The sequence below is a fragment of the Megalobrama amblycephala genome, linkage group LG19 (assembly GCF_018812025.1).
Source record: "Megalobrama amblycephala isolate DHTTF-2021 linkage group LG19, ASM1881202v1, whole genome shotgun sequence".
Lineage (NCBI taxonomy): Eukaryota > Metazoa > Chordata > Actinopteri > Cypriniformes > Xenocyprididae > Megalobrama > Megalobrama amblycephala.
In genome coordinates, this window is record NC_063062.1 from 23,895,788 (window position 1) to 23,917,905 (window position 22,118).

The 22,118-nt window shown below is 36.2% G+C and overlaps 3 protein-coding genes across 10 annotated transcripts in view; 1 reads left to right on the forward strand and 2 right to left on the reverse strand.

Moving 5' to 3' along the window:
- Positions 1-146: 146 nt before the first annotated feature.
- Positions 147-6,019, reverse strand: si:ch73-103b9.2 (uncharacterized protein LOC100150067 homolog). Of its 4 annotated transcripts, none has more exons than XM_048169618.1 (4): positions 5,886-6,019; positions 3,762-3,978; positions 344-1,239; positions 147-237 (listed from the first exon to the last, which is right to left on the reverse strand). In XM_048169618.1, exons 2-4 carry the CDS (start codon positions 3,954-3,956, stop codon positions 213-215), a joined length of 1,116 nt encoding a protein of 371 aa, XP_048025575.1. In that variant the 5' UTR covers positions 3,957-3,978; positions 5,886-6,019; the 3' UTR covers positions 147-212. The 4 variants fall into 4 exon arrangements, with proteins under 4 accessions (XP_048025575.1, XP_048025574.1, XP_048025576.1 ...); XM_048169617.1 differs by lacking the exon at positions 5,886-6,019 and adding an exon at positions 4,868-5,004; XM_048169619.1 differs by lacking the exon at positions 5,886-6,019 and adding an exon at positions 4,787-4,803.
- On the forward strand, positions 4,943-22,044 carry LOC125254792 (protein phosphatase 1 regulatory subunit 3E). 3 transcript variants are annotated; one of them, XR_007181741.1, is made up of 3 exons: positions 4,943-5,924; positions 11,405-11,654; positions 21,918-22,044. XR_007181741.1 is itself a non-coding variant. In XM_048169620.1 (2 exons), the coding sequence occupies exons 1-2, from the start codon at positions 5,128-5,130 to the stop codon at positions 11,508-11,510; spliced, it is 903 nt and encodes a 300-aa protein (XP_048025577.1). In that variant the 5' UTR covers positions 4,943-5,127; the 3' UTR covers positions 11,511-11,965. The 3 variants fall into 3 exon arrangements, 2 of the variants coding, with proteins under 2 accessions (XP_048025577.1, XP_048025578.1); XM_048169620.1 differs by lacking the exon at positions 21,918-22,044 and having other exon boundaries at positions 11,405-11,965; XM_048169621.1 differs by lacking the exon at positions 21,918-22,044 and having other exon boundaries at positions 4,945-5,941; positions 11,405-11,965.
- The window catches only part of si:ch211-220f16.2 (golgin subfamily A member 4), a 42,502-nt gene continuing 32,457 nt past the window's right edge, over positions 12,074-22,118 (reverse strand). For all 3 annotated transcript variants that reach the window (XM_048169614.1, XM_048169613.1, XM_048169612.1), the window contains 6 exons: positions 21,939-22,064; positions 21,679-21,831; positions 18,273-18,370; positions 18,078-18,191; positions 16,563-16,674; positions 12,074-12,953 (listed from right to left, as the gene is read on the reverse strand). In XM_048169614.1, the coding sequence (XP_048025571.1) occupies positions 12,792-12,953; positions 16,563-16,674; positions 18,078-18,191; positions 18,273-18,370; positions 21,679-21,831; positions 21,939-22,064 (765 nt within the window). In that variant the 3' untranslated portion in view covers positions 12,074-12,791. The remainder of the gene's footprint in view (positions 12,954-16,562; positions 16,675-18,077; positions 18,192-18,272; positions 18,371-21,678; positions 21,832-21,938; positions 22,065-22,118) is intronic.

Sequence of the window (22,118 nt, forward strand, 5' to 3'; positions counted from 1 at the left end):
ATTAATCTTAGTTATATTAATTTCTACATTTACTAATACATTATTAAAATCAAAATTTGTCTATGCATATGCTGTACATGCATAGAAAAATGGCATGGTTCTGAGTGAAAGGATCCTGCAGTCTCAAAAAAAAAAAAAAATCCAAGCAGACTTGAAAATCTCTTTATTTTGCATAATCATCATGTAACACATTCTTCAAGTACACTGGAGTGTTAGCCTTGTGTTCTGAGTCTTATGCTGCTTAAAAAAAGAAAAAAGAATCACAACACCTATTTATCTGTACTCCATAAAGATGGTACAACAACTTTTAGAGAGAGAGAAAAAAAAATATAGTAATATTCACGTAGGCATGCGAACTCTAGTTCCAATCAGCATTAGTTGAGGTCTTTTCACATCTCTTGTTTTGTGGGCAGAATACAATCTATAACTAGTGTTGTTCCTGGTGGAAGGCCTTGTCAATTCTTCCTGCTTGAGGTTTCTGCCCACTGTGGTATATGCCATAGTGCTGGAAGGTAACTCATACTTATTTTGAAAGGTGATGTTAAAAGTAGGTGGAAGTTGAGTGCTGTCCTGGGATAGCCAATGTTTTGTGCTAGGATATCCCTTAAACCTGTAGCTGTTCTCTTCTGGGATAAAGTTTGTGAGGACCTCAACAACATTTCCTGTACCACCATTGACATTCGCTCTTTCAGCAGCAGTGACAGCATCAGTGGCACCAGGCATCATGGCCTTGGAGACTTCTGCTTGGTGCCAGTCTGTTGGTTGCACTCTTTTAAAAAGACTGTAGCTCTTTAGGTTTCTGGACTCTCTGACAGGTGGCAACACACTAACTCTTCTGATGCTATGAGCAGCACTCTTTTCCTTCAGAAATTGACACGGTTCTGTATGGTAATGGCAGACTGATGGTAATTTGTTTTGTGTACATTGTTCATCTCCAGACAGCAATTTGTTAATTAATGGCCCTGGCATATTTTGCAGAGATAGGCTGAAAGAGTATAATTCATCTGATGAGGTAGAGGAAAAGGTATTTTGAGTTTCTTTTGCTAGATCCAGAAGAGTTGGGGCAGTCTTTCTGAAAGTTTTCAGAGCATTTCCAGCAGGGCAATAAATGGGTAGATCAGAAAGTTTAAGGTCTGCACACAGGAGGCAGTGAGAGTCTATGATATCTTCTTTGTTTTTCCCTTTTCTTTGCTGTTGAAGGATTACAGCAAAAGGAGGAAATCTCCCCCAACCTTCAACCTGTTAAAAAAAAAAAATACAAATTGTGAGTTTGTAACTTTGAAATTATTAAGAAATGCAATATTTAATCTGTGGTTACACAACAGAAGTTGCATCTGAAATGCATACCATGAAAGTTTACACACACATTTTGCACAAAATGCATTTTTAGTGATTGTTCAATGCTGCACAGAGAGAGCATAGTTGTATTTACATAGAGACAGTATAACTTCAGAAAAAAATGTTATGTGCTATTTACTTTTAAATTATGGTAACAATATTACACGTGCTATTTTAGTAGTTTTTAAGGCTTGATTTCTTTAATGGAATCTACCTGAATAAATCATGTAAAATCTCCTAAATTATTTAGTCTATGACACAATTAATTTAATACTTTTAGTGAAATGTCAGGGCTCAACACTAAGGATTTTTTTCTACTGGCCCGGTCGAGCCAGTGGTTCAAATTTGTACTTGCCCCGCCAAAAAAATTAATAAAGTAAAAGAAAATGGGCCTATAAAATAAGCCTAGTTTTTGTTTTTGTTGTTTTTGATACATATAACCTTAATAAATAGGGTTATGACACCAAAAGATTAACTGACTTAAATTTTAAATATTGTTATACAAATAAACAGTAAGTAATAAAATAGTAACAAATAATCAAATTGAGTGATAGCAAAAATAAAAACAACAGAACAAACTTATAAATGAAATGATACGGTGCTTTTCAAGTTTTTCATGTAGGTTTAAACAGGAGATTTTCAGGTAGCCTACAGAAATTGTAATCTAGCTAACTATATAACTAAACTTTATTAATGTTAATCAGTCAAGAGCAGTTACAGATGCATAAATAATGTTTTGAAATGTTGAAAATATAAAACATTAAATACTGTTATTTTAAATTATTTTAAAAATGAAAAGACACTTTAAACGTGAAATTAAACCCGCCAGTAGGTGGCAGCGAATCACTGTTAATGAGCGAGTCATTGAGATTCAACTGATTCATTAATTCAGGGAGTGTTGCTCAGAGATGCAAAACAATGCTGTGCGGACTTGGAACTATTAATAGAGCGAAACAGGTGATTTTGTGTCTAAAATGTTAGGCACTTGATATTTAGTAGACTAAATCACGCAGTGAAAGCGAACACTCTAAATAAATGCACTCTAAATGCACCTTTTTTTTACAGTCTATGGCATGCACTCAGTGGGTGTTTTGTTTGGTTTTTGTGAAGTGAGGGACATACTCAATAATATCAGATTGTTAAATCAACAATTACGATATCATAGACTATATATAACGCACACCCTACAGCCCTGGCCCGATCGGGCAAGTGACCGTTCCGTCTATCCCAAGTGTCGTTCACACTGGCCCCAGGCCATCGGACAGTCCTTATTGATATCCACAACCTAACCATAAGCTTTACTCTTCTGCACAATGGTAACAATCAAAACTTCAACATAACAGAAACTCTTTCAAATATCAAACATAACTGAACATTAAACATTAACAGATATGTCCCTTCACTCAAAAAACAAAACAAAAAAAAAAACATAAAATACACAATTTTAATATTTACTCTCGATTTCCAGCCATATGCAAAGTATGCTGGGAACTAACAATGGTGTCTCTAAATAAAACTGCATAATTGAACTAATTCTCATAAAATAAATAGGTAGCCTTCTTTCTTTAATTTTAATCGGTTCCTCAATTCAAGCCTCAAAACTGCTTAAGTTTCCTTAAAAAAATGATAGGTAAGTATCTCTTGATTTTATTATTGAAATGTTCTCAATATTTTCTATACACATTGAATCACAATTTTATTAAATATACACACTATTTTTAATTATCACCTATTTTTTTTAAATAAAAATTACAAGACAGATGATTAATTGTTTTACAATTGAATGAAAATATTTGTAATAATAAAAAATATGAAATTATAAAATATACTCTATCAAGAGAAAACAACAAAGTTAGATGCCGCACTGATACTGTATTTCATTGAATCCAAAGCCATATTTTATTTTAAGCCATGTGTTTCTAAGGGTGCATATTAGTGCCTTTATAAATGTAATCTTTTACGCAACATTGTAGCAAACCATCTAAAATTGTTGTGTAAAGATGCCTTATATTACTTAGATTAGCTACTGGCAACCTAATGTTTCCCAAAGCTTGCAGATGTGTCATCATCTGTGCTGCACCACCCTTGCCCAAACTTTGGGAAAATGTCAAATTGTCAATAATAAAATAAATATTTATCTAGCAAACATGACTAAAATACAGATGTGCTAATATTTACAACAACAACAACAACACACTTGGAGTGAGATTAATAATAAATTGAATCTATAAAAACAAAAGTTGAATTATACAATTAATTCCTAAGCTGGTGTATGGTTTACAATTAACGACAAAATAGATAGCAGATACAAAAAGGGACAGCGAGTGTTGTACCTAAATGATACAGAAATGCCAAAAGAAAGTTATCAAGGGAAAGCACTCTGAGAATAAGTGTGTAATTCTGACTGTGTTAATTTAACTCACAGCGTCTTCCCAGCCAGTGCGGCTCTGAAACAAATGCATGTTGTGCTCCCTGCAATAATCCTCTTCACTGAGATCCAACAACTCATTGACATACTGTCTGCACGAAGACTCTGTGCTCCTTTTTGTGCTGTCAATTGTCGGATGTCGTTTCTCAGCATCAGTTTCGTCTGATGCACAGGCTTCAGTGATATTCATTCCGGACAGCTTCAATCACAGCCTAAGAAACAGCAACAACAATTTCTGTTAAGATAATTTGAGCCTTGAGTTACCTCTCCTAATGAATTACCATACAAATGAAATATAGCAAGACTGAAACACAACAAATACATGCATGCGTACAAGCGTCATACTAATAAAACATGCAGTCTCAAGTAGTCTAAATATAAGTTGCCAACTTACGTTGTTTTGACAACACTAACATTTTACTAGTAATTCTGTTAGTGGCCAATACAGTCTACAATGGTATTTCATTTGTGTTAAGTAAACTGTGTGAACGGATGTTTGGAGTTCTGTTGTCATGACAACTGTTGGAGAGGATGACGTAGTGGAAAAAAGACGAGGCGCATGTCGGCGTTGTTACACTTGTAAGATGTAGTTTTGGTCATTAATTTTGTAATATGAGCTTTCCATTTGAGGCATTTCTAATGTGCATAATATAACACAGAATGTTTATTTTTTTGTTTGTTTGTTTTGTTCGCTTCATTTCCTTGAAATTATTATGTCTATTCCATAACCATTCATTCGTTATCATTTAAAAATCTAACCGGTATAGGGCTATTCACATGAATCCCTCTGCGCCTATAGCTAACTGTTGCATAGGCTTTACAGAATTGAATACCGGAGGCCAGACAATCACATAATGAATAGGTTTCCCATGCGTTTTTAAAACCAAAGTCTATATTTGATTTCGAAGTGCTATTGCGGTGTTTCATCTTCTGTGAGACGTGATCGAGCGCACGGACTGAGTGTGGCTAAGGGGGTGTGTCTGTGACGGATGGGCTCATGAATATTAATTAGAAACGTACCCTTCACCCTGTAGGTCCAATTGGCTGAAATGTAGACGTTGGTAATGAGTGACAGTCAGCTGGCGAATTAAATAAGCTTACCTTGGCTTATGAATATTAATTACGTTTCTTGACGGCTCGATTGTTGAAGGTTAACAAAAACCGGAGGTTTGACCTAATTAATATTCATAACCTAATGCTTTGCCATAGTAGGATTCAGCCGGCAGCAGCATCTCGGGAAAGATTGGTTCAGATATCCGCAGTACCACGAACGATCGCAGCTTCAGTAGCCTATAATGCGGACGGACACATAACATCAGACCTCGACTGAAATATTTTCCAAGGATTTTGCAGACTCTTCTATGGAAGCTGAGGCTGTGGTAATGCTGCCTCCCAAGAACTGCATCCCTAGAAATTACAGTTGTATTGCTGGGCTGTTCGGAAGCTTGTCAGCATCAGAGCAAAAGCTGGAGGACGGAGAAGAAGACATGGAGGAAGAGGAGAACAGGAATGGAGACTGTGATCTATTAGAAATCAACGTAGTGAATGAAAAGCCGAGAGGAAGAGAGTCCTTCCTGAAGCCCCCGCAAAGCCCGACCCTGCGCCGAAGGTGCAAGTCTCTCCCCACACCGGCTGAAAGAGCCAAATTAGAGATCGCACGAGTCCGGAGCCCAAGCAGTCAAAAAAAGGTACGATTCGCTGACTCTCTGGGACTAGACCTGATTTCTATCAAACACTTTCATGACACGGATATGCCTGAGGTACCAGAGCGCATTATTGACAAATTCAAAAACGCCAGAGCTCTCCACTTGAATAACTTCGATAAGTCCAACACATCAAACCAGTCCGTGTTTATGGAGCTGCTCTTCACAAATCCAGGATCCCTTCCAGATTTCCTGGACAGAGTTATTGCATTGAAGGTTTTACTGGAGTCTGTTCAGGTTGATGAGTTCAGCCTCTCTGGGATCGTGCGCGTTCTTAACTTGGCTTTCGAGAAGAATGTCTATTTGAGGTACACCTTAAATAACTGGACGACATTTGTGGATATTCTGGCGTCTTACGTCCCCCATTCTAATGACGGGCAGACGGATAAGTTCAGCTTCAAAATCATCACCCCGACCTTTCTGGAGTTTGGGGGAACCCTGCAGTTTGCCATCAGGTACTGCGTCGGAGGAGGTGAATTTTGGGACAACAACAATGGGAGTAATTACAGAATAAGACGCCACAGATTTAAAATTTCTCCTCCGAGGGAATGGGAAAATGGTTGGATCCATTTTATTTAGTGCGCGATTCAGCCGTTCCGCTATGACGAAGCTTGGCTCAGGAATATTAATTATGTGACTTGCCTCCCATTGGCGTATTGGCTAAGTAATAATCATGAGCCAAACCTTCGCCATAGTGGGTTTAGTAATCTCTCCAGCAGTGTACGTTGAGGGAACTAGGCTACTGACCTTCCATGAAAAACGTATATGTAGCATATTACCACATATTCGTAAACTGAAGACCATTGTTCGTTGTTTGTATTTGCTTTTTGTCGTTGTTTAATCAATGTCAAGTAGAGAAAGGGAAATTAAATTGATGTCAGATAGCTAACTACTAATTGACGAATGTAACATTAGGCATATTTCCATCGGTGTAAAACTGATTGTTTAGCTGCAGTACATAGACGGTCATGGAGACAAGACCCCGTCCTGCGTAGAGCAGGACCATTTAAATGAACCCAGTTTACATTTAGCTTCAATGCATGTGCTTTAATAGGATATTGTGTAATTATTACATAATCCCCAGTGCACCTGTTATTCTTCAGTTCACGTGAAATCATGGTGCTTCAGCATCACTGTGCTTGTTTCACATCAAATCGAATCTAACGTGAGGAAAATTCTGACAAAATAAATCAAACCTTTTTGAAGATATTTGCTGTAGCAACCCATGTGCAGCAGTTGGGCCTAACTGGTAACTGCTAAAAACAATTTCTCATCCTCAGGAAACAAACAGGCTATTGATTTTGTATTAAAGTCAACATGAAATCAAAATGTACCCTATTTAGTTCCCCAAAAATGGAAATTCTCTCAACATTTAGCTACTCACCCTCATGCCACCCCATATGTATTTCTTTATTTAGATGAACACAAAAGTATTTTTATAAAAATATTCCATCTCTGAGTGTCTTGGGTGTCCAAATGTTAACACTTTGAAAGCACACAGATATTGGGATGATAGCCTAAATATGACACCAGTGGAGGAATCAATGTCTTCTGAAGCAAAACAATAGGTTTAAGACAAATACTTATATTTTTACATTTTTAAAACTATAAACCATCACTGTATTTTTGGGGGTGGACTATCCCTTTAATGCACATTACTGTTCTTATTGTGAATGATTCATCCTTAATTATTATTATTGTCTATTTATTTATTTTACATTGTAATCTTTAAATCATAGCTTGCTCTTCCTGTGATATGATTTATTTTTTTAATCAGATGAAGATAATGAAGAAACATTTTTTTGGAACAAAACCAAATGAGTATAGTTATTTTCAGGGATAGATAACATTTATAAAGCCCAGACCTTAATAAAATGAGCTGTTACACTGAAGTTAAAGCTTTCATGCTGAAACAGTAGAAAGTGTTTAATATACCTCACATTGTGTAAACTAGTATGTCTTGTCTGAGCTAAGCATTATTTTTTAGTTACTTAACATGGGTAAAGGATCAGTGAAGTATTTCAAGCCATATTTGAAATTCCTTAGATCGGAAATTTGGTCATCCAATTGATTTCAATGGCGAAAGCAAACTGAAACAGTTATATCAAAGACTGTTCCTGTTAGCTATAGGTATAGGCTTGTGAATTACTGCTACTGAAGCTGAGATAGAAGATTGCAAGTAGATTAAATGACTTCCTGATCCTGCTGTACTCTGCTACAGTTGATGGTCGAACATAGAAAGCTATGACACTCGAAGCACCATATCTCATTAGTGCCCTATGGCACCGCGATGCGACCGCAAAGGACACTTTCACGATCAAAGGGGCAGGGGCTCAAGCCCAAACGCCCCCTGCCCTGTGCACGCCACTGGCTCTATATAAACTTTTTGACATCAGTCAAAAATTGTTAAGCACTTTTCTTTAAGGCTTTTTGGGTTTTCAGCAGCACTTTGAGAAGTTTATTACTGAATGATAATTGATTGTAAAGCTGAACCTTTTACATATGAATAGAGCATCTGCCCGAAAAGTTATACAGTGCATTCAGAAAGGATTCAAAACCCTTTATTTTTGTGGACTTGTGCTAAATTAAATAATTTCAAAGATGATCCAGAGAAATAAGAAGCACCTGAAATAAGAAATTTGCTGTTATAATAAATGTGTTCTTTTGGTTTTGAGTATAGAGTGCAGATTAATGTGAAAAAAAATATTTTAAAGCATTTTAGCATAAGTTAAAGGATTAGTTCACTTTAGAATGAAAATGACCCCAAGCTTTACTCACCCTCAAGCCATCCTAAGTGTACATGACTTTCTTTTTTCTGATGAACACAATCAGAGTTATATTAAAAAATATCCTGATGCATCCAAGCTTTATAATGGGAGTGAACGGGAGCAATGGGTATGAAGCTCAAGAAAGTGCATGCATCCATCATAAATGTACTCCACACAGCTCCAGGGGGTTAATAAAGGCTTTCTGAAGCAAAGTGATGTGTTTGTGTAAAAAAAAAAAAAAAAAAAAAAAAAAAAAATCCACATTAATAAGTTATGAAGTAAAATATCTAGCTTCCGCCAGACCGCATTCCTTATTCAACTTAAGCCGGGGACACACTTAACGACTAGCTAAAACATTCTAAGACTGAGCTCAACACACAAAGACTGTTTCCTTCGACTGAAGCAGATTGAAATACACACAGAATTTAAAAACTGACTGTAAACACCAACTGAACGCAACTGGATTTGCCTCGGCGCATTTGTGCATGATCAGTCGTATCAAATTACATTCATAATCGGCCTTACAGTCATTAAGTGTGTCCCCGGCTTTAGGAAGAAAGTGTAATGCCTCCCACAGTTCAAAACGCTTACGCTACGTCCTACTCAGTTACGTTTTTTTTGTAAGTTGAATACAGAAGGCGGTCTGGCGGAAGCTAGATATTTTACTTACTATTTTACTAGTGGAAGCTAGATATTTTACTACCCATTGCTTCACTTCAGACGGCCTTTATCAACCCCCCCGAAGCCGTGTGGAGTACGTTTATAATGGATGAATGCACTTTCTTGAGCTTCATACTTGTTGGCCCCATTCACTGCCATTATAAAGCTTGGATGCATCAGGATATTTATTAAATATAACTCCGATTGTGTTCATCAGAAAGAACAAAGCCATATACACCTAGGATGTGTATTTACTGTAATTATTTATTGTTTAAAGGTAACTTGATCCTTGTGGAAGAAAAAAAACTGAAATGCACTTGTTTCACAAATGACATTGTTTGTTTTAACCTATGCAATACCTGTCCTTAATGTTTGCATTTTGCTATTGTATCAGTGTGTCATGTTGTTAAACATTGTTTTACTTTTGAATAGTGATATTGTATGTCTATGCTTGCATGTACAGAAATTGCAAGGTATCAAACTTCACTTTACCTCATTGTTCTTTCAGCTGTACCCACTGTGTTGAGTGTTGATGTGGGAAACTCACACACCTCAGTTCTCTGTGTTTGCTAATAAAATGCTATTGTGGGAAAGTGTGGTCATTTAAAGTCACATAAACCCCTACTTAGAACTTAGTTAACATCACTTACAAAATGTTCATAGCATCATTCACTTGGACTGCCAGGGCTCTGTCTTCTAATTTTACTAAAGATAAAATAATAAATTACAATTTTAAGAGGATTGGCAACAGAATAAAATCTTTAGCTTTCCATGCTGGGCTGGGTGGCTTTGTGAACATTTCACAAATATGAGGTAGAACATTCAAAACAGTTTTACACTACACTTTTTCAGTATTTTTTTCCTTAAAATATCTTAATACAAAAATTAATGTCTTAGTTTCTGCATGTTCTAATGGGTGATATTGTTTGTGTTGCCTGACTTTGACGGCATACAGTAGGCTATCTTTGGCACAGTTTGCAGTGCAGGCTGCAATATTAATGTTACATGTTTCGTCTCTTAGAAATGCACATTTGACAATAGCTTGAGCTGACAGTAGCAGTAGCTTGAGTTGGGATGCAGGGGTAAATTTAACAAAACTTGTAATAACCTCATTTTTGACATCAGGTATTAAAAATCCAATTATGTATCCACCCCTTGTGTGTGCATGTTATGTCAATAAAAAAAATTAAAGTACCTAATTGACATGACTTGCTGTCAGTTTTTTTAATGTAAAACCCTAATAGAGGCTATAAGACCAGCCAGATACAACAAAACATAATATTAATAAATATAATATAAAATTATTAATAAAAACAAGCCATTATTAAAAAGGTTTTATAGAACCATTAGGTTCTACACAGCACTTTAAAAGCATGGTTTTTATAGAACCTTATAAAAAGATTTCTAATATTATAAGCCAAAGAACCTTAATCTGTAACCCTACTACTGGTGCTTGTTTTTTCTTAAGATTGTAGTCTTCTTACCCAATCACAGAGAAGAGGGGCACCACATTACCAATGATAATGTCTTTAGAAGCATGAAATTAGATGAAACGGGTAATTTAATATTGCTAATATCTAAAAAAAAAAAAAAAAAAATCCAATTTGTTCAGCATTGGGATGTGCACCCAGTAAAATCAACTTAAAGGATTAGTTCACTTTCAAATAAAATTTTCCTGATAATTTACTCACCCTCATGTCATCCAAGATGTTCATGTCTTTCTTTCTTCAGTCAAAAAGAAATTAAGGTTTTTGATGAAAATATTCCAGGATTATTCTCCTTATAGTGGATTTCAATGGCCTCCAAATGGTTGAAGGTCAAAATTACAGTTTCAGTACAGCTTCAAAGGGCTTTAAACGATACCAAACGAGGAATAAGGGTCTTATCTAGTCAATGATCTCCTTGCATGTGCTTCTGCTCTCCGTATTCTTCGAAAAGCTTACACTGTATGTCCTACACCTTCCTTATTCAACTTATGTCAGTTCCGTTTTTTTCCCTAAGTAGAATAGGGAAGGCGTAGGACATATAGCATAAGCTTTTTGAAGAATACGGAAAGCGGAAGCACGTGCAAGGCGATCATTTGTGTTTATAAAGCATATACAGTTGTATTTTTTTTCGAAAATGACCGATCGTTTCACTAGATAAGACCCTTATTCCTTGTCTGGTATCATTTAAAGCCCTTTGAAGCTGCACTGAAACTGTAATTTTGACCTTCAACCGTTTGGAGGCCATTGAAGTCCACTATAAGGAGAATAATCCTGGAATGTTTTCATCAAAAACCGACTGAAGAAAGAAAGACATGAACATCTAGGATGACATGGGGGTGAGTAAATTATGAGGAAAATTTTATTTGAAAGTGAACTAATCCTTTAACCTTAGCCGTTACAGCTACAAGTCATTCCAATTTTGTCAGTCACAATGATAAGGATTGTTAAAGGTACTTCATTGTATACAGTGTGAATTTGATGTATCTACCTGTATTAATACATTGAAATATTTCTTTGCAGTGGTAGGACCTGGCGATATTACAACTCTCTATTTAGATATATAGAGGTGACGAGGAACCAGATGGTCACTCTGGTTGAGCTCCAGAGATCACGTTTCAAGATGTGAGAAACTTGCAGCAAGACAACATCCCTGTAACCAGCCATCCCAGATTTGAACCCAAACATCTCTGGAGATACTTGAAAAAGGATGTCCTAGCCCAACTTGACAGAGGATCTGCAGAGAAGCAGGGTATAAAATCTTCAAATCCAGGTGCGCAAAACTTGTTGCACCATATACAAAAATATATGGGGCTGTAATTGCTACCAAAGGCCTTTCAACTAATTACTGAAGTAAGGGCTGCAGTCATGACATGAATTAGAACACAAAAGTTAATAAATAACATCGGGAAGCATGTGTCCTGTAAAACAAATGGTACAGATGTGTATAGAGTAAAAGTGACTGAAGAGTCAGTAAGAAAAAATAAAGAGTTCCACACATATTCAGTCAGCCCTACTCAATTTCTGACAGTTGTACTGATATTAATGACAGGACTTAAAAAATAAATATTGCATACAATTTAATTGAATGTTTGTCTCAAATCTTTATTTCTATTTCTAATAGCAAAAATCTTAATGCTCATGTACAGGAAAGAAAAAACGTGTGCATATAAGAGTAAACCAGACAACATGGAAGGTCTCAGTAGTTTAATTCAACAAAGATTCACTCTTTTTCTTATATCACTCCATTTATACACAGTATTGCACAACAGGGTAGTGTGACTGCTTTGCCAAATAATATTACATCGTGGCTCTACAAGAAAACAAATCAGAGAGTTTTATACAAGTAAATTTCACATAAATAATCAACCCTCAAAAGAAACTATTTTTAATTCCAGTGTTTCTGCATCGCAATATATTCTGATTTATAGTAAAACATGTATGTAAAGCTTCTCACAATGTAAGTTTCCTTGCTTATAATGGCTACTAAAAGTTATGCACATTTAGCATACCACTAAAACATTAACTCAACATTCTCTCTGCACACATACAACACTAAATAAATTAGAATGGGTAAAACATAATTGCTTAACTAAATTTAAGAATTCAGTGCATAGCTATAACAGATAATCAGATAAACGTCTAATGTCCATCTGTGTACCTGCCAATGTACATGAGGTTTCTCCATTATAAATGCTGGTGTTAAAGTTTATTATGTAACCAGTAAGTTTCAGTTCAAGGTTGATGAAAACCACACTTCAACTATTCTGCTTTACACCAGTGAGCAACTACAGATACATTCATACACTGTTTATTTGATGCATAACAGAAAGTGGAAGAGTTTGGATTGTGGGTCTTCTCTTACTCTGCTCACAACAATTTGTGCAGATATGATTTTGATGACAAATCTCTAGAGAGACCAACTGAGGCACACGAAAACCAGCACATGAAGCATAAGAAGGTAGCCAATGAATATGTAGCGTGACCTTCCCCTGGATGTCAGTAGTTTGGAACAGCAGTATATGTTCCTTCCTTTGAGCCAACGCTGGCACCGGTGAACCCCACTCTTCATCTACAAAACACCAGATTGCAAAGCACAGCACGAGATTTAGGCACACTTAAAACTGATAATGAGCATTACTACAGCATGAGAGTTCACTTTAAATGTGCAGATTTAGATTCAGGAAGTACAGAAGTGCAGCAAAAAGTTGGTGAACACTCTGGAATTACCTGGATTTCTGCATTGATTACTCATAATATGTAGTCTGATCTCCATCTAAATTATACAATTTAAGACAAACACTTTCTGACTACACTAATGGTACAAAACCATGAAAAACCATATAGCTGCAAGCAGCAATTATGGGGCCAAGCACAAAGAAGGCACAATAAGTCATGCCAACATGGCTGGGAGCATCAGACCAACTGCAACAGTGAGCAATTAAAGACATATTAAGATCAATTTAGGCAAAATGACTGAAAAATCATAAATACAGTTAACAGTAACGATTTAATGATTTATCACTTTCGACCAATAGGTGGCGCTGTGACCAAATTAATGTGGTATGGTCAGAGTGAGTTGACAATAACACTCGCAAAGTTTGATGTCAATATGTCAAAGCATTGCACAGATACAGCCTCAAGAGTCATTTCGGCATCAAGCCTCTAATTCGTTGCTGTGGTATACGAAAATGGTTTGACGAATTGACTTGAATTCCATAAATTTTTGTCGGCATGGTCTGAAGATGATACGATTCGATTTTGGTGAAAATCGGACTAACGGTCTATTCCATGACCAAAGGAATCTACTAAGACCAGTTTCATTACAGGTTAGGTTAATATAAGGTTAATATAATCAAGGTTAATATAATAATTATAGGTTATAGGTTAATATATTAAAAAAGTTATTAGCATTTTTGTAAATTTCATTATAACTTTTGACCACAAGGTTGTGCTGCCCCAAAACTTTTTGAGTACTGTCAGGGCACAGTGCTGAAGACACATATTGAGTTTTGTAATGATACGCTAATGCGTTCATAAAATACAGCATTTTAGCACAAAATTCAAAATGTCCGACGGTCAAAATGACCAATATGGGAAAATTGGATAGCATTCGGCATGACACCCTGAATCTAAAACCAGAATTATGATTTTTGGAAGAACCGTTAAGAAGTTATATGCAAAAATAGCCAATTTTTGTATCTCCAGACCAGTAGGTGGTTCAAATTTCGTGAAAAATCGGAGCAACATGCCTAGGAGGAGTTGAAAATTGAAAATGACGGAAAAGTTTTCATAATAAAAAATGACATCAGGATGCAATCGAATCGGCTTAAAGGTGCCGTAGAATGTGTTTTCAAAAGATGTAATATAAGTCTAAGGTGTCCCCTAAATGTGTCTGTGAAGTTTCAGCTCAAAATACCCCATATATTTTTTTTATTAATTTTTTTAACTGCCTATTTTGGGGTATCATTAAATATGTGCAGATTCAGCGTGCAACCCCTTTAAATTCTCGTGCTCCCCACCCCCAGAGCTCGCGCTTGCCTTAAACAGCATAAACAAAGTTCACACAGCTAATATAACCCTCAAAATGGATCTTTACAAAGTGTTCGTCACGCAATCGCACAAGTGTGGTATTTATTTGGATGTTTACATTTTATTCTGAATCAGTTTGATAGTGCTCCGTGGCTAAAGCTAACATTACACACTGTTGGAGAGATTTATAAAGAATGAAGTTGTGTTTATGAATTATAAAGACTGCAAGTGTTTAAAAAATGAAAATAATGACAGTCTTGTCTCCAAGAATACAGTAAGAAACGATGGTAACTTTAAACACATTTAACAGTACATTAGCAACATGCTAACAAAACATTTAAAAAGACAATTTACAAATATCACTAAAAATATCATGTTATCATGGATCATGTCAGTTATTATATTGCTCCATCTGCCATTTTTCGCTATTGTTCTTGCTTACCTAGTCTGATGATTCAGCTGTGCACAGATCCAGATGTTAATATTGGCTGCCCTTGTCTAATGCCTTGAACATGAGCTGGCATATGCAAATGTTGGGGGCGTACATAATAATGATCCCGACTGTTACGTAACAGTCGGTGTTATGTTGAGATTTGCCTGTTCTTCGGAGGCCTTTTAAACAAATGAGATTTATATAAGAAGGAGGAAACAATGGTGAACTCTTGTTATTCAACTATGCCAAGGTAAATTCAATTTTTGATTCTAGGGCACCTTTAAAGGTGCCATAGAATTAAAAATTCAATTTACCTTGGCATAGTTGAATAATAAGAGGTCTGTACATGGAAATGACATACCGTGAGCTTCAAACACCATTGTTTCCTCCTTCATATGTAAATCTCGTATGTGAAAACCACCACGGAAAAAAGAGCGAACCCCAACATGTATGTAACAGTCGGGATCATTATTATTTACGCCCCCAAAATTTGCATATAACAGCCCATGTTCAAGGCAAAATGTTTTTGTTAGCATGTTGCTAATGTACTGTTAAATGTGGTTAAAGTTACCATTGTTTCTTACTGTATTCACGGAGAACAGAGCCATGTCGTTATTTTCATTTTTAACCTGCGTGGTCTGTATAATTCATAAACGCATCTTCATTCTTATTGAGTTTCTGCAACAGTGTGTAGCTTTAGCCCCGTTACTCATTCAGAATCGAATTTTAGCAAACACCCACAAAATACATGCCATACTTACGTGGTCTGATATGCTGCATCACAAACAGTTTGTAAAGATCCATTTTTTTAGAGTTATATATTTGCTGTGTGAACTTCTGTATTATTTATGCAATGTTTAATAGAGTCGCGAGCTTGGGGGCAGGAAGCATGAGCGTTTAAAGGGGTACACACACCAAATCAGTGCATTTTTAATCCCGCCCCAAAATAGGCAGTTAAAACATGGTATAATAAAAAAATCTATGGGGTATTTTGAGCTGAAACTTCACAGATACATTCTGGGGACACCTTAGACTTTTATTACATCTTGTGAAATGGACATTCTATGTTTCTAGCCCTTATGTTTAAAAAAAAAAAAAACATTTTCAGAAACTTTTGAAAAGTTGGTGGCACTATAGGGATTGAGTTAGAGACTCCAAATTTACTATAGTGACATTTCAAACTGTCCTCTATCTGTGTGCCAAAATTCCTAACTTTCCCGCAAGCAGTTCTATGGGCTGCCATAGACTTCCAGAGCAGAAACGGAATAATAATAATAAGAAGGCCAACAATTACAATATGTGCCTATGCACCTTTGGTGCTTGGTCCCTAATGAAGAGTGATTGTTGATAGGGCCAGCTGGAAAAAGGTGTTAACGGCATCTGTAGTTTTTCTTCCAGAATGAACAGATGAATGGATTTTAATGGAAGCTGAATAATCTATTGTCTTCTGTAGAGCTGCTTATAGCTGAACTGAACTCATTTCATGATTGATGAACTTTACACAGTTATTGAACTGGATTGAATCAACACTGAACTGACTTGAGCTAAATAATGAAACTATTGTTTTTTGTAGAACTGCCATACAGCAGAATTTGAATTTGTCTCATATATGAAGTTTGCATCACTGATCATTACAATGTGAAGCTGCTTTATACAATACAATCTGCACTGTATAAAGCACTATATAAATAAAAGGTGACGACTGTTATTCTGTACCTTAGGCATGAACGTGTGCCGGCTTGGGCGTAGAATAAGCTCTTCATACTGTTCCTCCTCCAGCTGGATACTAAAGTCCCTTTGAGAATGCCATGATTGTTTTGACTCCATGCTGAAATAAACACAAAAAACAATGAATATCAAATGGTGTATAAAACACAAGCACAGCTAAGCCACCTATAAAATAAGTACGGTAAATATGGGGTATTAAGATATGAAAATAAATAAATAAAACTTTTATATATATATATATATACTGTATGCATTAGTGTTGTATAAGATTACTTTAAAAAAAATAGAATTTTGTATAAATCCATAAGAATCTAGCGGTTTAATCAAAGACTTCTGAAGAGACACAATGTCTTTAAATGATGAACAGGATTTTATTCACATATAAACACTGATCAGAGAACATAAAAAGAAACTTAATCATATTTGCTTGATGCACGAGAAAAAAAATCTCACTGTTCTAGCGAAAGATCAAATGTGCTGGTATGACGCACTGGTTGTCACGCGTCAAGCATGTTTAAGCTTCTTAATGTTATATGTACATTCGCTGATCAATGTTTAAATCTTGTAGGGCTCTACTGAGCTGCTCCAGCATGCTATGCTTCTTGTGTTGATCCATCCAAAACTGGTTTGGATGCTCCAAGGCCCTGCTCTCTGTGTAAGGTGAGAGGAGATGGTAAGCATTCCCCAGTATGTTATCCCATTAAAAACAGAGGAAACAAGAGATGCCCCTGTTCTAGCCATCTAACCAAGCTTGAGTACAGAGAAGCAAAAGGCAAAGGACTGGCATAATGCCAAAGTTTACAGTGAAGCAATTAATGAACTGATAAAATCAGGAGCAGTCAAATAAATTCTTCTTCCCACAAGCATTTTGGTCTAAACAGAATGTTCCCTTATTATAATATCAGGGCTGCAAAGACTGACTGTTAAGTAAAATAGATTAAAACTGATAATCAAAAATGTCTTCAAATTTCAATATTGATTAGTCGGGGAAACATGTGGCACATGGGAAAGATATGGCTCAAGTCACACACCCACTGGACAAGAATCAGCTGAAACCACTAAAGAAAAGACTGTGACCTTCTTGGCCAAGCTATTCACCACAGCACAGGCCACATTTTTAACCTAACAGTCAAAGTGTCTCTGTGGCAAACAACATCTGTGTTTACTGAATTTATGTCCTGCATTTGGATATAATATTTCCTTTTATTGTGGTAACATTTTGCAGATGTTCTTATCTGTTAATATAAAGAAATTTAAGTCAAGTGAATATTTCCACATGCATCAGAGGCCAAAAAACACATTATTATTATTATTATTATATACCAAAAGATATAACTTAGCACTACTCATACTTGTTTTCTCAAAGTGGTATTGTGAAGAGGCATTATGATGTAAATTTTACACTCTACTTCCACAAAGTAATCTGAATGCATGGAGTTTGTTATTCTCAAAACTGTTTCAGTGTCAAACACATTTAAAATAATGAGCTTTTTCCTCTTGTACCTCACAACTCTCTGTTCGGTCAACTGCATGGCTTCCTCTGCGGCCTCTCTCCTTGATCTCTCCTCTTCTAATCTAGAGTTTAACTGAGACAGATGAAGCTCTGCCTCAGCCAGCCTGGACAAAACATTTAAAAGATTATCACAAAAAAATCTAACAGCATGAGCCATCTCCAAACATTGTCTGTCTCAAACAAACCTCATCCTGAGGTCTCCGCTGTCTGATCCATCTGGGTTGAAATTGGCACGGATTGGTTCCTGAGGGGCTCCTGGTGGAACTTCTGCATAGACTGAACCCTGTTGAGAAATTAACAGAAATTACACCTTTAAAAGACTTAATTCCCATTTTATTTCAAGGCCACATTGTATCTATTCCTTTACTGGAGGAATTATGTCTATCCCACTTACCGGAGTGGACATGAACAATTCTCAATTTTAAAGTAAAACTTTTACATATCTTATACAATTTTCATCAAAATAGACTCAGATGACTGCCTGATTGTTAAAAAGTTACAATGATGTCTACCCAATAAAAGAAGCTATAGCCCTGCAACACAAAGGTCTATCAGAGTGAAAATTGGTACGTGTCATAAGCACCATGACCTTGAAAAATATTTTTCTACAGATACAAAAAAAAAAAAAAAAACACTTATGTCCCAGTGAGTGCTGGGTTTGTGTTTTTTTTCTTCTGCTTTGTTTTGTTTGCAGGTATGGTGTTTAGTGGGGGGATTTCTGCACACTAACGAATGCTTTCATCATAACTAAAAGAGCAAACACAATGTAAATAAGAGATTTGTTTATTATAACCTGAGTTTCAGTCACTGATAAATAGGGTTGGGAACCGAGAACCGGTTCTCATCCGGGACCGGTAGTGTTTTTTGAAAAGAACCGGAACCGTGAAAGATTTCTAAGTTTCAGTTCCGAAAACAGTTCTGGTGTGATGGATGGTCGAAGTGCGAGGAGCGTATCCTTTAATAGAGACGTCTCACCTCATGAATATTATAGCAATGAACGCACTGAAAAGCCCTCGTGCGGCGCTACTCATATACGCAAGATTTCGAGAGAGAGAGAGAGAGAGAGTACGTGCCCAAAGATGCACGATTATAATCTTTAAAAGATCGCGTTCTCGATTTCATCACCCACATGATCGCCCGTGTATATTAAACCTTTGACAAAAATAAAATCGCAACATTCAAACCTGCATTCGCGCTGCCGTTAATCTGAAGAGAGTTGTAATGTGTATATAAACAGCTTCACAGTCTTTTCAAACGCACAGTATCATTATTTCTGTGTGACAAATAGGCCTATTCCAATTATAACAGAAGTATACAAAAGTTTATTATTCAGATATAAACGCTGATGTTTATGTATAATAAATTACCTTCTGTTCTGAAAGTGACGACTGTATCGATTGCATTGTTACGCCACTAGGTGGCAACAAATTTACTGTTGAAAATGTGTCTATCAATTAATCATTCTGTCAGAAACAAGTCTTTATGAATCCAACTTACAAAAATATTCTGTTTCACCTGTCTGAATCTTACATGTGTGTTCAAGCATCTTATGTGATTTGTGGTAACACTTTATAAGGTTCATTTATGAACTAACCATTTGTTAGGCTACTGTATTTGTTAATCTTTGTTAATGTTAACAGAAATACAGTTCAGAGTTTGTTCATGTTAGTTCACAGTGCATTAACTAATGTTAACAAATACAACTCTTGATTTTAATAATGTATTAGTAAATGATGAAATTAACATTAACAAAGATTAATAAATGCTGTAGAAATGCAGTTCATTATTAGTTCATGTTAATGTAGTTAACTTATGTAAACTAATGAACCTTATTATAAAGTGTTAGCGAATTTGTTGAGATTAACAGTCTGTTAAATTAATTTTACACAAAAAGGACTGTTTGAGTCGAGTATTGTGCATTTTTCCCTAACTACTATTTTTTAATAGTTGTTTAATTATTTTAATGGAACCGGAACCGGAACCGGAATCGTTAGGCAGAACCGGAATCGGAACCGGAACCGGAAAATTTCTCACGATTCCCAACCCTACTGATAAACTTGAGCTGTTTGATTGACAGCTTCTCCAGCGATTGTAAAGGGGGCATTCTTTGATCGCATTATATATAATTTAATCACATTTTAAATAACAGATTATTTTCATCCTACTAAGAGAAAGACTATATAATAAAAGACTATATAATAACAAGACGCATCACTTGTATCGTTTTGAATGGGAGAAAGTGAAACTCGCAATATGGCGGAATAAGTCCCGCCCTTCTAAATAAGAGCCAATCGCCAACTGGTAAAGTCATCGCGTCACTGCAGCAGCCTTTAGAAGCACCGGTTTCTATAGAAACAGTCAGATTTGCACCTCCGAAATGAGGCACAGGAGACACGCATTTACGTCTGCGCATGTGCATTAGCTTGATCCAGCCTAAAACATAGTTTTTTTGTCATGATTCAAGTGTTTGGGAAAAAAATTATGAGACAATTGTTAGATTTGATTGGTGATTACAAATATGAAATTTAATCGAAAGCTTGGCAAACAGCTTCAAAGAGATAGGAGTTGCATTTGCATGCCCAAGAGGCGTTTCAAAGATGGCCGCTGAGTGAAATGACTCGTCTTAAAGGGACTTTGATACAAATAAATAATGCCCAACTGAGACATTCACATACACATTCCTAGCATTAGGATCCTTTGGAAGTTAATGTTATTTTTAGCCCAGTGAGTGATTCTGTGCTCTTCTCTCCTCATCATCTCATTAACACAATGGTGGGCGGGGCCAAAGTTGCAATGATGAAGTAGGCGGTGAGTTTCTTCTGCAGCAGCAGTCTTTTGTCAAACTACTACATAATAAAGAGGCTCATTCCACAACGAGTTGTTATCTGGGCTTGGTTACAAAAAAAGCTGTTTTTGGACTAACAATGAAGTTTTCAGTTCTGAAATAAAAAGGATATTCTTATAGTATGATGACCTCTTATATGTCAAAAACTCAATGAAAATTTGATTTCTCAGTTCATGATCCCTTTAAAACAAAGTTGTATAAGTATAAGAGTAGCAGTACTACGCTAAATTTTACCTAGCCCTATATGACAAAGGTTACTTAATTAGCGGTAGCCATGTATATTTCCACATCATCACTGTCGAAGAGCAATTAGCTGGTGAAGTGAATTTGTTTATTGTAGAGTTAACAAACGTTATCATGAGCATTGTAATGCTTGAAGTGGATGTCATAATAAATGTCAGAAGGCTGGAAAGATTTCAAAAGGAGTGGTTCATTCATAAATCCGTAAGATCTTACCTTCAAGCTATGGAAACGGCTTCTCAAACAAATAAAAATGTGGGGCATGACCTGATTTTGTCCATAAAAAATTGATTGGATCGTTAGATTGTTGTTGTTGTTTGTGATTGCTGCGATTTCATATGAGTGACAGGTTGTCCTGCCCTTACACAGTGAACATGTTATCAGACAAAAGAAGAGATGCCGTTGCAAGAGGGAGGGGATGTTATTTTGATTAAAGATAATGAAGGCACATTAATTTTTTTTTTATAGTATTTTAGATCCACATTTACAAAAAGACATTTAGTCACCTGGGTGGGTGAATACTGGTTTTGAAGTTGTCTCTCCAGCAAATAGCAGCGATTCTGGAGCTCACTAACAGTCTGCTGTGTGTCTCTGAGGATCTTGGAAACTGTGCTCAACTGGGTGGACACCTCTTCCTTTTCCTCAATTGCCTGTTGCAACTAGTACATATACAAGGACACATGCACAGATATTAAGAAAACAATTCATGTTGGCAGCTAATATAAGACGTTATTTTGTTTTTCAGATGGAACATTTGGATGCATACCTTGATATTGAGATGTTGGAGTCTAGATTCTCTTTGCTGGATCTCTAGCTGATAGTGCTGCAGATGGCTTTGCAACTGGACCCAGTGATCTGGAGACCCATCTTTACCCTGCAAAGCCATGGACTCCTGCAGATATATAGAAATTTTTTATTATTTTTTTGAGTGCTGGGACCAATTAGC

Excerpts from the sequence above, each read along its gene's own strand:
- si:ch73-103b9.2 (XM_048169618.1), bottom strand. The coding sequence starts at position 3,956 with ATGAATATCACTGAAGCCTGTGCATCAGACGAAACTGATGCTGAGAAA. Across the intron at positions 1,240-3,761 it reads GCACTGGCTGGGAAGACGCT|GTTGAAGGTTGGGGGAGATT; the intron begins GTGAGTTAAATT and ends TTTTTTTAACAG. Across the intron at positions 238-343 it reads ACTAGAGTTCGCATGCCTAC|CATAAGACTCAGAACACAAG; the intron begins GTGAATATTACT and ends TTTTTTAAGCAG.
- LOC125254792 (XM_048169620.1), top strand. The coding sequence starts at position 5,128 with ATGGAAGCTGAGGCTGTGGTAATGCTGCCTCCCAAGAACTGCATCCCT. Across the intron at positions 5,925-11,404 it reads ACCCTGCAGTTTGCCATCAG|TGGTAGGACCTGGCGATATT; the intron begins GTACTGCGTCGG and ends ATTTCTTTGCAG.